The sequence below is a fragment of the Euwallacea fornicatus genome, chromosome 3, assembly GCF_040115645.1.
Source record: "Euwallacea fornicatus isolate EFF26 chromosome 3, ASM4011564v1, whole genome shotgun sequence".
Taxonomy (NCBI): Eukaryota; Metazoa; Arthropoda; class Insecta; order Coleoptera; family Curculionidae; genus Euwallacea; species Euwallacea fornicatus.
In genome coordinates this window covers 1,577,685-1,595,753 of record NC_089543.1, presented here as the reverse complement: position 1 = coordinate 1,595,753, position 18,069 = coordinate 1,577,685, and the positions used below count along the sequence as shown (strand labels likewise).

Below are 18,069 nucleotides of genomic sequence, written 5' to 3'. Positions count from 1 at the left end.
AACCGTATACGCCTACATCTATATGTTTATAGTATAAGACGTCCCATATCCAATATACAATCTCCATCCGAAATTGTATCGTCGCAGCCACCTCTTTTTGGATAACCACTTACATACATTAAACAGTCAAAATGTGATGAGTGAAGGCAACATTAAATTGTAATACGTAATAGCTAGATTAGAAGTATATACTGTGCCATACTTAACAGGGTAGTAGCCAAAATCAGATGGGATAAATGTAGGATTTTAGCTGTCCTTATTTTAAGCCATATTTTAAAGCCATTACGATACTTGACATAACTGCTTAGGTATATGTTTCATGCTGTCCATGTTAACATCGAGTCCGTCAAAAGTTCGCAGCAGGAAGTAACTCATTCTTCGATAAGCAAATAATTGAACAAACAACCATGTAATCCAACGTCCCATTTTTTACAAGATTTTGACAAAATTTGTGATCTCTTATCAGTGCACTCGTGTTTCTGCCGCTAGAGGTTATACAAACTATGGTTAAATAATATTCCATATATTTTGTGTAGATGCGTTTGCTTGCATATTTTCTTGTTAATTTAGTGTACATCGAACGCACTTATTTACTTATAACATAAGTACCGTAAAAGAGATATATAAAGTTTCTGTTAATACTTGAGTTTTACTTCTCATTTGTCTTGCCCACATTAACAACTTATCTACCTACTCAAATTTGTACCTATAAAATACTGAGAAACTGATTCCAGGATTTATTTTTAGAAAATCTGTCTGAAAAGATAAACATTATAGGGTATGCCTTTCGGGATCATGATTATTTGTTTAACAAAAACGATAAAACTGGAGAGTCTTGTGATGCAACTGAGAAACTTCAGAAAAATAATAGCCTCAAATAATTTCATTCTGCAAAAATTTCATATTTTCATTATGAGTTTGATTGTTGAGTAAAGATGGAATTTTAAATTTATTCTACAAAAACTTTTCACAGACCATAGAAGAAATGCCATGTTTAAAACTAAAAACAATTTACGAGTGCAAACTGTTGTACCTGAGGAGATCAGATTTAAGTCTACTTGAATTCCAAAAATTTTTTTTTGTAGATTTCTTTTTAAACTAGAGTTTTTTTACTTACCGAGAAAATGTAGCAAACGAATGTCTTAGATAAATTACTCTTTTTGACATAACAAAATAATTATTTTTACATGATGCATCTGGTATATTTCACGTTCAAAAGTGTCCTATATACCAAAGACTGCATTTAATTTCCAACCACTCTGAACAAGGTACATCAACGGTATAAGGAAAATTTTCTTGACAATGTGTTTTTAATGGCGAACAGTGAATACCACTAAAGTATCCATTACTTTAGACAGCACGGAATGACCTGAACCAAATTTTCTGTCCTTGCGTGTAATGTTTGTTTAAAAGAAGACAGATACATACTCTAACTGATCTCAGCAACGAAGTACTATTACATAATATTTTTATTTTATCTTCACCCATGCATGTGCTCAAGGTTATTCGATTAATTAGGCAGTTAGGTGGTACTAAGCTATTAATTGAATAAAAAATGCACCTAAAAAATTTAGATTTAAGTTATTCCTAAAAGAAAATTTTGTTGTAACAATTAAAATAAAATTCTCTTGTACTTGTTAGCTCAGTTTGATAAGCAAACGTTAGTCGTTACTACACTTCCCACAAATTACTAATTTTAAATTTATAGTAACAAATATAAACTATTTGAAACCACGGTACTATCGTCTCTTATCACTTGAGATCTGTCAAAATTAAATATTCTTAACCTCAAAAGTTACCTTAGTGCGCCACATTCAAGGCTCTTGAACTAGTGATCCTCTATTAACATTCCTGTATTTTCTATCAGTATTTTTACTGCATAGCCTGGAAAAATGTTCAGGTCCTCAGCTATTCGTATTCACAATTTATTCAAAAATGCTACTAATGTAAGAAATGTGGCCCAACCTATTGTATGTGGGGGTACCAGATTTATGTCCAAACATAGTACTGAAACCGATGAACAGTTTGACCAACGGTAAGCCCATTTTTAAACCTTCAACCCTATGTTAGCTTTGATCTTAAATGCAGTTATGAGAAATTCTTCAACAATCCCAACATAGATGGGTGGGATGTCCGCAGTGGAGTCACTGAGCTCTGGGGGTATGATTTGGTGCCCGAACCAAAAATTTTTATCTCAATCCTCCAGGCCTGCCGCAGAGTCAATGATTTAGCACTAGCCATCAGGGTTTTGGAAGCTCTTAAGGACAAATGTGGAAACAAAGTTAATGAAATTTATCCTTGGTATATGGAACAAATTAAACCTACATTGACTGAATTGGGAATTCCCACCATTGAAGAAATAGGCTATGATAAACCTGAGCTTGCCTTAGAATGTGTATTTGATATGTGATTTATTCTATGATTTTAAAAGGGCTTTTAGTTGAACATTCCTATACCAGTCAAACGTTGGGGCCAAATAACATAAATTGTTCATAAATATATGTTTCTAAAGATTATCGCTTTATTTTGCGTATTACCTTTTTAGTTAAAATTAGTTTCAGTAATTAAACTTAAAAAATAAGAAACTTATATAATATTTTAAACAAGTAGCTGAGTTGTTGCCACCTATTGGGAAAAGTCTGTAGCTTGAACTTGAGCTAATCGTTTGCTAGAGAAAACTGTAATCGTGGACAGGTGTCAGAATCACGTTTAAAAGGGATGTCAGGTGTTGATAACGGGCAGAGTGGGGCGCGGGGTGCAAGTGAACCCATTCCCATCACAACTCCCATAACAGTTTAACATTGAAATTTTTGTTGACATTAACGTTTACAAATAGCATATTACATTCAAGTAAAACTCTGCACCAAATTACATTAATAGCCGCTCATATACCTTTTGCCTTCTTAGGACACAATTTGACAATAAGAATGCGCCCACATGATGGCCCTGAAGGGAAATAGGTGATATTACTATAGAGTAATGGACATTGGTCAAGAAAAATATGTGAGTACATTACGCATATTTCAACTTGTTTGTGTTATTTGGGGTGCTATTTTTGTTTTCTATAATTAAGACACTGATGTTACGGTGCTTTACAAATATATGCCTTGCCAACTTAAATGAAGCTCGCTAATTTACAAGTAAAATATCTGTAGTAAAAACTTTATGGTATTGGTGAAAATATGTGAGGATATTTCTAGTTTTCTAAAACATATTATTTATTTTGAGTAAACTTAGAATTGCATTATAGTCAATCGGTAATTGAAGTACCCCTCGCTAGCTTTTATGTTACTCATATCAACTAACTCTTTTGCTGTTTTAAACTTAATTCACTAATTTGTAGGTAATATATAAATTGCAAAACTATTTGGTATTGTTAAAAAAAATGAGTCCATTTCATTTGAATTTATACAATTTTTTAATTCTTAATTCGTAAATATTTAAGTTAACTTGTAACTTATAGTTACTGTTGGAGTTTATCCAACTCTCCAATTTATAATTTCTAATGTGTCTTGATAATGTATAACCTTGAAACTTTTCAACTTTTATCTTAAACAAATTAAAGATTGTGGATTAGATGCTCAGAGAAAAGTAAATCCTCATTTTAGATATAATACACATAAAATACTTGTTGCTATACTTTGTAAGCATATTTTTATAAGAAATATTTGAAATAATAGATTAAAAAAGGTATTTCCAGAAATATAATTGTGGATATACTGCCAATTAATCGTCAATATAACATCCTTAAGAATTAGGAACTTGCATAATCAGTCTTATGAATTACAAGTTAAAGATGAACATTATGAATTAACTACTAAAAACTCAGCAATTGGAAAAATGAAAAAAAATTACTTTGACAAAACAAAACAACAGGTTTCTTTTTTCTTTAGTTATTTAGTTCTTGATCTATCAATCGGAAGGCGTATCAATCCAACAAAGCAGATAATTTTTAAATTTTAAAATAAATTTTTTCATTACATTTAAACTCATCAATTGAGTTCTTTTTACTTCACAAACCCATTAAACTTCTTATCACCAAATATTTTGTTAAATTGATTGTTAATTATAATATTAAACCTCGATAGTGTTGCTCAGCAGCTAATTTCTATTTCTCAGTATTTATATAGACAATAATGTCCCTTTAAGTATAATTAGCTATGTTTGGGTAACGGTCAACAGTGCTGACTGATGACCAGAGGCATGCGCATTAAACTTTTGTCATTCTGTCAGGAAATATATGCCAAACTTTGATTGATTCAAAGCGTTTTGTTTAGTGTTCGGGCAAGGAATTTTCCAATTTAAACATAGTTTCATAATTTTTTTATTGGTTTGAAACAGACATGATTTACGCATGTATGATTTAAACACGTTCGCAAGAATCCTCAAACTATCACGGATAACTTGTCAAAACACACCCAAACTGTTTCAGCAACGATATTCTATATTAGGCCACATTTACGGTCTTATAACCAGTTATAAGCTTAAAGGGAACAAACATATTAAATAGTTATGGTCTTTGTTCTATTAGTAGTTTATAATTTTTATGGTATGTTTATTTATGCAGTTAATGGGCAATTTTGTCTGAAATTAGAGCATTAAATTTTGCATAATTTTTTAAATTTTAGGTTCTTTTACCCTGGATTTTCTTCATCTCCATGTATCATAAGCTTCCTCAAATTATAATACACCATATTGTTTATTATTCTGCTGTTGTTTTGCTTTTTGGTTAACGTACTATTTGTGTAGGCGTGTAAGTACACGAAAATTCTCTTAGCAAGCTAAGGACTATTCCCAACAAATAAGACGAAATTGTCCTTTTTCCCTACAAAAGTGCACTCTTGAATAAACACAACACACAACTCCTTGAATTAGGAAAGACCCATTATATTGACAACCTATTCAGAACCCTTATGACAACGAGTGCTTTGTCCCGTGGTAAACTAATCAGCGTTCGTCCCATTAGCTTCGCTTTATTGCAATTGCAGCTGCACAAGTGCTGGAAAATTTAGTTTGTTGCCCAGCAAAGATACCTAAACTTAAGTATAATTTCTTATTAGTTGTCAACAAAAAAATTGTATAAATTAGAGAGGAGAGGAGATTATTTAATTAAGGCTTTATTGTGAGCCGACTGGAAGTCGAGAGGTATTTGCATTTTATTGAACTGATTTTCCAACCGTTGTGCGCCTTTGCTTAAGGTCGGGCTGAGGTTTTCGAGGTTTTAGTATGCAAAATGCATATCGTAGGAATGGAACTGATTGATGCAATTTAAATTCATTAACACCATCTCCATGTTTAATTGAAATCTAATACTGCAGTTTGTGGGTATAGTGAGCGCATTTGTCGGTAATTATTTGATTATTTCGTCTTAGAATATATTCATAATTAATTTTCTTTAGTAGTTACCTCTATTTCTATCCCGTTTCTGATAAAACGTTAGAAAAATAGTAATAATTATTACGCGATCAAAGCAACCGCATTTTTAAAGTCTCGATTTGAAAGCATATCTATAGGTAATAACACCTTAAATTTATTTATTTCTACAAAATTCTTATCTTGCTTGGTGTTTTAAAATTTAAACTGAAGTATTGAGATAACTGTGGTATAAATATGTAGTTTATGAGTTTTTACATTCAGTTTATTAGTAAATAGCTAAATAAAATGTGTTGTATTTGCGAGGTGACAAGTTCAACAATTGTCAAATTTGAAATTACATTTTAGGTACTCCAATAGAGGACATGCCATATGATGAGCGCAGGACGGAGCCAGATATGGCGCCGTCGAAATGGAACGACTTTCTGGATACGTGCAGGCCTGGTACTCTTCATAGTAATATTCATATGGGTGCAAATAAGCTTTATCGATTTTGGGGGCTCAGGGCCCCCGTTTGCCGATTTCAACGACTCTCAAGCGGCCATACTTAGTATGGTACCGGTGGTGTTGCACAAGTTTCTAGCACCTAAGCCTAAAAACGGTACAAACTTAGGTTTAAATGGAAGCTACAATAATTTAGGGTATTTTAAAGCCACTTTTAATATATCGGACATCAAACGAAGCATAGCGCAATACAATCTTCAGCAGACTGTTTACAACGAAGATCTTTTCGGTCCCCTTCAAAATGATTCTATTGTTATTGTCATTCAGGTAAGAAATTTCATTGGTTTAAAAGTTGGCGTAGTGATTTATTTATATTGTGTATACAGATTCACGATCGGTTAACTTATTTGCGCCACCTAATTGTGAGCTTAGCTCAAGCACGGGACATCTCACAAGCACTCCTAGTTTTCTCTCACGACTTTTATGATGAGGAAATCAACAGTTTAATTCAGAGTGTAGATTTCTGCAAAGTAATTCAAATATTTTACCCCTTTTCCATTCAAACGCACCCCAGTGAATTTCCAGGGGAAGACCCTGGGGATTGTCCTAGAGATATCAAGAAGGACAAGTACGTAGACTTTTTAATTTAAGTGAAAACCGTATTAATGAGATTTTTATGACAGAGCGTTGCAGTTAAAATGCAATAACGCGTTGTATCCGGACTTATATGGGCATTACCGAGAAGCTAAATTTACTCAGACCAAACATCACTGGTGGTGGAAAGTGAACAGGGTGTTCAATCAGTTGGAAATCACAAGGAATCACTCAGGTCTTCTGTTGTTTTTGGAGGAAGACCATTATGTGGCAGAAGACTTTATTTATATTTTGAAACTCATGGAGAAAACTTGCAAAGAGGCTTGTAGACACTGCAATATTCTGTCATTAGGAACATATCTAAAGACTTACAACTACTACGGGGATTCGAAGAAGGTAGGATTCATTTATTTTATAACATAACTACTTCATGCCCTATAATATATTTTGGAATTGCTTGCTTCCTGTCTCTCATTCTCCAACCATTATTCATATTAGACAGGATGTTTTCATATTGGTCCTATTGTTTTCATTTCTATAAGCTCCATTATTATCGTTCAGTTATTTTTGGAGAATTTCAACGCGCAGCAGCTGTTCCATATCTTCGAAGAGATTTAGTCAAATCTATGCAACTGCTTGTATGTGAATTAAATTGGCAAACTAAATAAATTTACAGAAAGAGGCATTGCGCGCGAAACAGCTGTCAAATAAAAAAACTGCCGAAGTTCAGCCCTCATGGACATTTCAGGTGTTACCCTCATTGTATCAGCACCCGCAAAAGGTAGCTTCTGCTTGTTCATCATACTCTGCTTATTGTGTTCGTGGTTTTAACCTGCATTTTCACGAATTTGGCATTTCTCAACACATTACTTGTGGTTGAGCCTTTTCTAAAGGAGGTGGAAATGCTTTTTAAAACAGCAGTGAGTCACGTGAACGATTTCTGCATGCTTTCTCTTTGTTGCCGAACCCTTTCAGGCGAGAAAGGCAGGCAGAAAAAGGTAATTGGATTTGTAGGTAACAAGAAAGTGCACAATGATCTTCAATGTTTTTAAGTTAAGCCTGGTGATGACTCGAACGTGATATCGAAACGTTACTTACATGAATTCATTTCGAGTTCAATAATCTATAAATTGAATTTATAACAGCCGTTTCAATAAAGACATTTTAAGTGGTAATTGTATACTTTAATGACTGTAGCAAGTAATTCATCATTTTACAGTAATTTTTTTAACGACATAACGGAAAATTATTTTATTGCTTAAAGACATTGATTAGAAAGTACTGGGAAACTAAAAGTAGAAGTTTTGAGATCTTGATTTCGAAAGAGGCGACTATATTGAAATACATAAATCACTTAAATTATTATCAGTAATTGATGATTCAAAGTAAAATAAACCTTGCATGAAATTGACCTTGCTCCAGTGTTGCTTTAATCGATTTTTGTGGTTGGTTGCGACAGAACCTTATAATAAACAATAAGGTAGTGAGATAATTATTGTGTTATTTTATTTTCACAGGCACTCATTTTTGAGAATATGCAAATGCACGCATTAGGTTTGTTCGGGAGATTCTCATGTTATTTACAATTTATAATAACAGTAGTATGGAGATTTTATTATTGAAGTTAGAAGAAGAGGGATATTTGCCATTCATAGTAATCCTTTTCAGGAATTCATAATATTAATAAAGATATGCACTACCAGAAAGCGATAAGTCAAGGTTGAGATAATTTCATATTCCAAATAAATCATATTTTTTTTCCAAGAAAATTTACATTTTACTATAATTCCTGAATTTCAAGTAATTTTCAACCATTTTTAATATCAATATACAGGGTGTCCTCGAATTACGTGGCCAAAATAATACCGCAGATTGTTTGAGTGAAAATAAGTCGATTTAACTAAACTTCCCTCAGTCCAAAAGTTGATAATTATGGAGCTACAGGGTGTTAAAGTTGAAAAAAAAAAATCACATTTTCTTTAATATCTTTCGATTTCTTTGAGTTAATTTCACGAAATTTCATATTTGAGGGTGTTTTAGGATACGAAATTCAAATTTATTAACGATTTAGTTGTTTCTTCTAGGGGGCGCCACAAGCGACCATTAGGACACATTTCAATCTCTGTAACTTTTTCGTGCCACGGTGTATATTATTTTGGTATTTAAAAACCTTTTTTCCTACCTTTTATACTTAGAAAAGGTATACTTTATTGACGTCGCTAGAAGCAACGGTTTTGGAGAAAAATGCATCTAAGCCTGATGATGCATGCAAATTACCTTAAAATTAGACGCCTTTCAATATTAACAAAAGTTTTCCGATTTGGAATTCTACGGAAAGGATATTTTTCCTTGTAAACTCGTACACTTTTTTGACTATTACAACGGCAAAGTCCATAAACTAACAGCATATCCACCATTTCAGAATAAGTGAATTTATTGGCCATACTTATGGATATTTACAGGAACAAGAAGCGAAACTGACAAGAAAAACTGAGGGCTAAATAAAAAAACTGACATTTGAGAAACAAATTCAAGTGTTAAAATGTCAATTAAAAACATAGCCAACTGAGTTATTTACTTAAAAGCGCTAACGCAAATATGCAGCGCATTAAAATTATGTGTTTTTCTCCAAAACCGTTGCTTCTAGCGGCGTCAATAAAGTATACCTTTTCTAAGTATAAAAGGTAGGAAAAAAGGTTTTTAAATACCAAAATAATATACACCGTGGCACGAAAAAGTTACAGAGATTTAAATGTGTCTTAATGGTCGCTTGTGGCGCCCCCTAGAAGAAACAACTAAATCGTTAATAAATTTGAATTTCGTATCCTAAAACACCCTCAAATATGAAATTTCGTGAAATTAACTCAAAGAAATCGAAAGATATTAAAGAAAATGTGATTTTTTTTTCAACTTTAACACCCTGTAGCTCCATAATTATCAACTTTTGGACTGAGGGAAGTTTAGTTAAATCGACTTATTTTCACTCAAACAATCTGCGGTATTATTTTGGCCACGTAATTCGAGGACACCCTGTAGAGTCACGGGTAAACTGTAATATAGTTTACCTGTAAGTTATATCTGTTGACTAAAGTTGAAATTCTATTTTCAACCTTAATCACTATATAGGATTCGCAGATACTCCCGTCTAAGTGCACCATTGTTTCATTGTCTTAGACGCAACGTTTACTTTTTAGTCTCGGACACCTGCGAACAAACTTGCCAAGTATCTTCACCTACCTGTCACCAGTGTTTATTTACGCACTGTATCCTTCTATCTGAAGTGTCTCCAAAAAACTATTCATCAGGAAGCACCACAGTCGGGGTGCTAAGTAGCTGCCCTGTAGACAACAATTGATTTCCCTCTAGTGTTCTCTCAAAGATGCCGTGATTTTGCATTCTCGAAGCACGGATTGGGGTCCATCTTATCAGCTAGATTGGAATACCGGGAGTCGTAAGAGCATTGAAAATGTTGCCATCCTTTTTCTTATTGAATACTCCTTCCAAATCAAGAAAGAGTGCAAGCATTATCTCTGTGTCTGAATAAGCCTTTTCCATTTTGTACATTACTACTAGAGAGCCGTTTCTGTCGATGATATTCGATTTTTCTTTGCTATATGCATGTTGTCTTTTGCTAACAGGTTTTCATCCCAATATTTATTTTGTTATATATCTATCAACATATTTTCTCACACTTTTCATTACAACAGATGATAAACTTATTGATCTAAAGGTTTTGGCAACGCTCTCGCTTCATCGTGTTTTCAAAATGCGCCGATCTCCATACCTGAACGACATACTCCATGCCTGGAGAACATACCTTAGCATATCATATAGATGTGTCATGCTAGTCCTGAACATGGAGCTTAACGATGGGAGCACTTTGTTCAGTTTCTTTTACATCGTTGCTGGCATTATGCCGTTAGGACCCTGTGCCTTAAAGGAACTGATTTCAGTTGACACTCCTTTGAGGGCTTTGTTTGTCGGCAGTTTTCAACAGGATTGTAATTTTTCCACCCTGTTAATATTTTAAAATTACCTCTCAATAAATTGTTTTCATTTGATTGCTATACGATTTAATATCTCATTTTCAGAAGCTTAAGCTCGGCAATTCCGTAAGTATTGATGTACATTTTTCCGTGATTTTCTACCTTGCTTGAAAGTGACTTCGGAAATTGCCTATTTATTGTCATAGTTCTTGATTGTGTTTTATCAATTTCGCTTATTTCATTGTTGAATTTATTGTTATTTAGTTTAAGCTATGCCTCAAACTTGTTATTTTTCCAAATTTTCTTTACTTTTTAAAGTGATATAATATATTATAATAATAAACAACTGTCATCCATAGTATGTAACATTTAAAATCTCCCATTACGCGCATCTGCATATTTCCTGTTGGTTTAAATTTCATCAAAATACATTGTCCAAGGCGACTTCCCCTGTCAATCTAGGGTTCTAATACTTGACATTGCAGGTAGAAATTACGCCTTGGATAAGCAGCAAACACAACATGGGCATGGCTTTTAACAGAAGTACTTGGAACGAAATTGTGAAGTGTGCTTCGTACTTTTGCAAGTACGACGACTACAATTGGGACTGGTCTCTGCAGCATATTTCTCAAAATTGTTTGAAGCATAAACTGCACGCTATGGTGGCTAGAGGACCTCGAGTTTTTCATATTGGGGAATGGTCTGTATCTGTTAAAAAGTGACTTGTATTGAAATTTTTATTTTATATCTTTAGTGGGGTTCACCACAAGAAAGATAACTGTGGTTCAACGGCGGTGATATCGAAAGTGCAGCAAGTTTTGAGGTCCGCTAAAAGACACTTGTATCCTGATTATTTGACTTTAACTTATGCGACGATTTTGAAGAAAAATAAGCTCAGGAAAGGTAACGGAGGTTGGGGGGATCATAGGGATCACAAGTTGTGTATGAGTATGACAATTACTTGATTATCAAATTTCCAAGGTTGTAATATTCACTGGCTGATGGCCCTCTGGAGCCATTTTTCAGTTTTCTACAGTTATTTAAGGCCGTCGGTAAATCGTTTTGTTACCTAATCTTTACCATCAGCAGTGGCGTGATATTTTAAACTTAAGCTATAATGCATTTCGTAAGTTAAGCTCTGGGTGCGTAACTCTTCCATTCGAATATTTGAACAATTTAATATTAGCGACCAACTTAACAATGGCAATATTTCTTTTTTGAATATTCTAAAACTTGTTTTCTAACAAGAGACTGAGGATGTTTGTTGTGAAATCAACACCACTAAGGCCATTTACTCAAGCTGAATTAGCACAATATATTTAGAACAAAAGACTTTGAAGCAGTTACTGCATTTGACGGCGTTTTAAATTTTCTGTATTCTATTCTGCATCTTATGTGAGGTTCTAGTCAAATATTTAGCCAATTTTCACTTCAGCGGAATGATCGAAAAGTAATATGTTTTAAGAAACAAGGTACTGAATTGTGGTAATGGATGTTTTCTAGTCTTCATTAGATGAAAGGTCAGGAAAGTCGGTAATGTAGAAAACTATGAACCATTAGATTTATGATATAAAACCACTTGAATGAGTAGTAAATTTTTCTTTAAAATTTAATTTGATTTAATCCATAAACTACAATGCCAATTTTCCCCCTTTCTCCACGTACATTTATAAAAGTCCTGCTGAATGTGATAGCAATTTTTTGTTGATAATTTGTATTTATTTGTTATATTATTGTTATTTTATTGCATTGTTAAGTACATGATTTTGATTTGTGTTTATATTCTGAAGTAGTTTATGTTTTATTTTTGTTATTCAAATATAGCAGTGGTAATATCTACACTACCGGAAAAGGATAGCCGGAAGTTGAGATGAATGAAATATGCTTCCATCTTTTTTAGAAGTAATTTCATGTATTTGTCATAAGTTTATGTTGCAAATGATAAGGTAAGTGTACTAATTAATGGGAAGAAGTACGGGGATGATATATGAAAAATATTGCAACTTTAATTGACATTTATGCATGCATATTTTCACAATAAAATATTGTAATTCTTACGAAGTCAGCGTTTTTGGATACATGCATTACTTTTTTTCTCTTAGAAAGTAGGCGTGGTGCTCCCCTCTGGATTCGCTACTGGTAAATTACTTACCACAACACAACATAACAGTTTTTTTTAACCGTCATTTTTATCTGTTGCCCAATTTTCATTTTAAGTTGCTTCGTGAACACATCAGAACTTATTTCTTTAAATTTTATAATTATTTAAACAGTCATAAAGTACAGAAAATTTAGATTTTGGTAGATTTGCCGTACACCTGCGTATTAAATTTTATTAAGACAATTTTAAGGCTGTATTTTTAAAGAAGTCAAAAGCAGCAAAAGCGATCTTCCTAATTATTCGTGTTTGCGTCATTACTACATAAGCTGGTGCAATCCTCTAAACCCACTTCTCCACTCCTTCGAAAGCAGGCAAGTCAAAATATAACCACAACTTTGCTGACCGATTAATTATTAATGATATACCCTGCAGTAGCTACTCGAATAATTCGTATGTAATACAGGAATCTCGCCTATAAGGACTTTATAGCTTCAAACGTATACAACTTCATTAATTTTAGCTTAAGTAAGTGTACGTGTCGAGAGCGAGGCCATATTAATTTTACTTTTTACATTTGATACAACGAATTTAACTTACTTGTTTAAAAAAAGTATAATTAATGGCTTATTTTTGTAATAACTGGCCATAAAGCAAATTAGTGTAATCCGTAGGTAAAACTGCAATAATTAAGGAAAGTTAAGAAAACTTCGACTTAAGACTTCGCATTCTTAAATACGAATCGGTGATAGCAAATGACATCCAGATTTGATTATTGTGCTTTAATTATTCATTTTTTACTTGTATTGTATCAGTATGTATAAAATACATATTAAATTAAAAATGTGTCATTTTTGTATCCATGACCAATAATTTTAAAATCCCTTTAAGGAACAATCACAATAATCACTCTACATTATTTTGAAGGTAATTTATTTAAAAACCATGAATTACATTCATTTTTTATTATATTACAACCTTGGCTCAGGTACAATAACGTAAACAGAAAACATCTTAAACGGTTATTTCATCGGTAAAACGACTCTTATCATCTAAATTGATAACAATAGAATGCGTTCTTGCATGGCCGGACATTAGATGCCGCCCATTGGTATCAGTCGAGCTTGTCTTTTTGCTATCACTAGGGAGATATGTTGAGCTGCCTGTTTCTTCGTTTTCTTTATTCTTTTCTTGGTTTTTATGGTCTTCGTTTGTCGCGGAACTAGCGATTTCAATGTCCTCATTCGTACTGGTATCTGTTACTGTAAAAGTGACCTCAGTTGTCCGGCATTCATTGCCCCCTTCGTTGGACTTATTGTTAGCGTCTACAGCAAACGAGACACTTTGACGTTTGATCTTAACGTATCCTTCGTCTCTAACATCAGTCATGGATCTTTCTGCAGATATGCAGAGACTACTGCTACTTCGAATAACAATGGAAGATTTTTCGTTGTCGTTATCACACATCCTCGCAGCATCCTGCATAGCGTTGATTTTGGAAGCCAAGTGTCGGTTACCCACTCTCATATTGCGTTCTTTTAATAATTCGAGTTGAGTGTAGAGTCGTGAGAACTCATCTTGAATGTCCTGTTCACTATATTTGGAGTAAATTACTTCTTGTCCCACCACTGAAGAGTTTGCGCTGGTGTATTGAGATGTTTCATGCCTACTTTTTACAAAGAATTTGGATGGGGTTTTGTACACCATGCTTGAGCCGTCTTCCTGCTGTCTATCTCGGTTTTTTATCACCATCACCACCTAAAACGAGAAAATTATTTTGTGAGCGTTCGAATTAATATAAATTCAGCTTAGTTTAATACACCCACTCAATGGAATATATTGTATTACCGCGGTCAGTCGTTATATTTGTGGTCTATTTAAACATAAAATATTTACCATTGCCATATAAGCGTGAAAATTCGGCGGGTTTGAGTGGATAAAGCGGGGGTGAGTTTCATATTTTGCACAAAGCAAAAATTGTTCTGTTTTTCAAGAATGGTTCTATTAAAAACACCTTATCTAAGGGTTTCTCGAGGGAAAGGCCGTTTTTATAAATATTTAATTTTTTTTTAAATTTCGCAAAGTGTTGATATCTCCATAACCAGGGGAGCAATCGCATTGAAACCTACTTAGGTAACACGTCTGCACTCCAATTTGCTTTAAAAGCTTTGTAGAATGAAAAGTTTACATTGAACTGCGACTTCTAAATAAGCGAAAAGTAGCACGAAACTACTTTTCCATATGAATTGATGAACAAATATTTGATTCAGATAGTGATGATGTGATTTGGACCTTCAAAATTAAAACAAATTGGTAGGCCCTCTTGAATCAAGTGTATACATATTAGGGGCACTTTCCGAAATAGTGCATTCTGGAGGCACATTGGAGACTATAGTTTTTATATATATATATATAAGAAAGAGAATATGATTCATTAGGTACCTTGCTTCCGAAAATGAGCCCCAAGAGTAAAGTCACACTGAGCTGAGTATGCACGAAGTAGATTATATACATTAAGTCCGGGTTGGCTGGTTTTTGCAAGAAGAATCTGAAAAGAAACCGGTATATATTCAGTCCAAGCTATAACTAATAAAAGTTCTAAACGGGGAAATTTATATTGCGTTAGCACTAAAACTTCAAGTTGAAAGAAACATAAAAGGAACTTAATTTATTTATATTAATGGGAAGAATGGTTTTAAAAGTTTGGTGCCTCATTAGAAATTTTATTCTATGGTATAACAAGAAAGGCTGTATAAACCTGGTTGATATGTACTAAAAACTTTGCTGATGTTATATGAAATTTGTAGAAGTGTGGGCACAATCACCAAATGGTGGATAATATTTTTTTCTGGCAATAAAGATACACTTGTGTGTAAGTATGTAACATTTAACCTTGATATATATATATATATATATATATATATATATATACATATATATGTACAAGTGAAAAAGTAAATTATCTATGAATTTACCATAAGTCCAGAAATGGCCTAAATAAAGTTGGAAAATTCCAGATTTGGAAACTTTGGGGAATTCAAATTAGCGAAATAATTGCATGAAATAGGAAAATCTTATGATAAAACTTATTAGTATAGATTTACTAATTTGTATTATGAAACTGCTAGAAATTGTAGAACAATTTTTTAAAGTACTGCAAAAACATCTAATGCTGGAAATCTATTTGTCTTATTATCCAGAACTTAAATTTATAAAAACTGTTCTCCATAATTTGTTTTGTATCTTTATTATAGTGGTTTAAGGTAATTAAATTAACCGGAAAATTCTTCGTAAAGATACAGTTAATAATTTCCTCATGACCCGAAATAGTCTCGGAATTAATTCAAATCCACACCTCCAGTGGCGAAAGTTTTTCCGATTTAACAGCAGCGCAGTTAAGATTTTTTTACGCATATGCTTTTGAGAATGTCTCAACTTTGTGATTACGTAAATATAAACATAAGAAAATAAAATCCATGCGGCTTAACAGTTATTGTTCAATCTGGGACTTAAAACTAATCTAACTGAATCACTTTACATTATTTCCTGAAACAACTAAAATTTAAATTCGGTTTATCCCTTGGAGTGTTTAAATAAACATTTGCGTTTGGCTGAGTTAGATCAAATCATATGGGAATTTCAATAATCATAGTTGACAATTCCGAGATACGCTAATTCCAGTTTATTGATTAACCAAATTCAAGGGTGCACCATATCGGTGTCTGTAACGGAACAAGGCTGATTGTGTTTTGGCTTTAGCAATCCGTTTTGCTGAGATTGATCCTAATTTCCCAGTGCTACTGCTTGATAGCTAATTGGATTTTCTCAGGACATGTCTGTAATTACACCAATTTGTCGTTAATTTGTCGTTAAATCAATATCTGAATGTGTCGTACTTTGCCTCCCGATTGTAATTATGGTCCCATACATCTTAGGTAAGGTTTAGCTGGTGTAAAGGACTGAGACATATCGTCGTCTTTAGTCTAGTCTATTTAATATTTGAATTATAGACGGGTCAGATAGGGAAAACTCTTATATATTTAAACCGTGTAAAGCAGAAATAAGTAATTGATTGAAATCGTCTTAAAAGGATATCACGAGCGATGGTACAAATAGCGGAATGCTCCATCTGATAATCCCTGAACGTAAACTTCTGGGGCAATATAATTAAAGTCCAGTTCCGGCTTGCTTAACTGATAAAAATGCTTTTCGGATCGAGATCAAATCGATAATTTTTTTCCATAATGGGATTTATTTTTATTTCCTGAAACTGGCAAGTATTTAAGCAGATTCCAATCTTTCCCACAAAAGCCTTTATGGATTTTGCGACATATACGAACAAATATCTCCAAAGTTAAATGGGTGTGAGTCCGCAGAATGAGGACTGGAAAGTAGGGCATTTTCTCTTATCTCTGGCACTAAATTCTTAGCAACTGTCCCACTAACTTATCGTTATTACTTAAGCGCATACCGGTGTGATAGAAAAATGTTGGTGAGGAATCTCGAAAGATTTTCTCAGAAATCTTTCTGGTTCAAAATAAAAATATTTTTCAACTTTGCAGCTCGACACTGCTCGCCAACGAACGAAATTTTCTTTTATGCGCCATCCGAGAATGCTTTTTGAAGCTGAAACGTGGTTTTCATAATTTCACTACATACATATGACATGCAATTTTAATATGTGAGACGGGGATTTTGTCTTTAGATCTCTCCCTTATGTTATATTTTTAGAGATGCAACGTAATTATTTGCTAAACATTGAGCAAAATGGTTTTAAGTATAATCCTCTTCAGGGTGGGTAATTGTTTCTCCGGAGCATGAACAGAAGCAGTATATAAGAGCAAATATTAATTAATTGATTACATAATCATCTAAACGAGAACATTGTTAAGTAGGCTTTTATATATGACTTGACCTAATTTCTTGAAAATTAAATTTGTATTATTACTCCTATTTGAGTAATGCTAAAGCTCTACACGACCCTTATTTTCACAAGCGCATATGAGAGGCCTAGAAACTCATTGTTATGTTGGTGGCCTAAAATGGCTAAAATTCTATCCCTTTTCGAATTGGTTCCCATTACTTTATTTGAATACTGACTTACTCGGCATTTTAATTATTCATCAAGTTCATGCTTGTGAAAAACGTTTTTAGTGGACCAAATTAGCAAAAATTGAGATTTTTTGATTTAGGTAACCACCAATACAATACTGCCTGAGGAGCTCTTATACAGAGTGATTCATTAACAATGGCGCAACCGAAGGCTGGAGATACTACACGTTAATATAGTGATGATTGAAGAAAATATAGCTTATCCGAAAGTTAATAGTTTCGAATGTATACAGTGCTGAAAGTTAAAATTTTAGTTAATTTGTTTACCATTATTCTGCAAATATATAGATTACACACTCGAAAATTTGTAAAGTTATGTTTTTCTAAGTAACTAATATGACATTTTTTACAATTTGCGCGCTGCCAAGGTGTCATTTACTGTGAATTTTACAGAATTTACTATTAACTTTACAACCTGTACATCCAACTTGAAATTGTGATTCAAAATTTGAAAGAATAATA

General features: G+C 33.3%; 4 protein-coding genes across 16 annotated transcripts in view; 3 read left to right on the top strand and 1 right to left on the bottom strand.

The window, feature by feature from the left end:
* The window catches only part of LOC136350638 (micronuclear linker histone polyprotein), a 33,776-nt gene extending 33,137 nt beyond the window's left edge, over positions 1 to 639 (top strand). For all 7 annotated transcript variants that reach the window (XM_066302573.1, XM_066302571.1, XM_066302569.1 and 4 more), the window contains one exon: positions 33 to 639. The gene's annotated coding sequence lies outside the window, so the exon portion shown is untranslated. The remainder of the gene's footprint in view (positions 1 to 32) is intronic.
* Positions 640 to 1,714: 1,075 nt separating this feature from the next.
* LOC136350661 (cytochrome c oxidase subunit 5A, mitochondrial-like) lies at positions 1,715 to 2,516 on the top strand. Its single transcript, XM_066302616.1, has 2 exons — positions 1,715 to 2,035; positions 2,089 to 2,516. The coding sequence occupies exons 1-2, from the start codon at positions 1,893 to 1,895 to the stop codon at positions 2,408 to 2,410; spliced, it is 465 nt and encodes a 154-aa protein (XP_066158713.1). The 5' UTR covers positions 1,715 to 1,892; the 3' UTR covers positions 2,411 to 2,516.
* A 151-nt stretch (positions 2,517 to 2,667) lies between these two features.
* Positions 2,668 to 13,339, top strand: Mgat2 (alpha-1,6-mannosyl-glycoprotein 2-beta-N-acetylglucosaminyltransferase). 7 transcript variants are annotated; one of them, XM_066302583.1, is made up of 8 exons: positions 2,668 to 2,850; positions 2,908 to 3,003; positions 5,722 to 6,144; positions 6,204 to 6,445; positions 6,501 to 6,807; positions 7,088 to 7,192; positions 10,883 to 11,097; positions 11,152 to 13,339. In XM_066302583.1, the coding sequence occupies exons 3-8, from the start codon at positions 5,746 to 5,748 to the stop codon at positions 11,360 to 11,362; spliced, it is 1,479 nt and encodes a 492-aa protein (XP_066158680.1). In that variant the 5' UTR covers positions 2,668 to 2,850; positions 2,908 to 3,003; positions 5,722 to 5,745; the 3' UTR covers positions 11,363 to 13,339. The 7 variants fall into 7 exon arrangements, with proteins under 7 accessions (XP_066158680.1, XP_066158679.1, XP_066158681.1 ...); XM_066302582.1 differs by having other exon boundaries at positions 2,668 to 3,003; XM_066302584.1 differs by lacking the exons at positions 2,668 to 2,850; positions 2,908 to 3,003 and adding an exon at positions 3,050 to 3,184.
* Positions 13,340 to 13,411: 72 nt separating this feature from the next.
* Positions 13,412 to 18,069, bottom strand: part of LOC136350635 (metabotropic glycine receptor) — a 130,268-nt gene continuing 125,610 nt past the window's right edge. Inside the window, exons 10-11 of the mRNA XM_066302564.1 lie at positions 14,938 to 15,043; positions 13,412 to 14,253 (exon numbers count right to left, since the gene is read on the bottom strand). Of these exons, the coding sequence (XP_066158661.1) occupies positions 13,510 to 14,253; positions 14,938 to 15,043 (850 nt within the window). The 3' untranslated portion in view covers positions 13,412 to 13,509. The remainder of the gene's footprint in view (positions 14,254 to 14,937; positions 15,044 to 18,069) is intronic.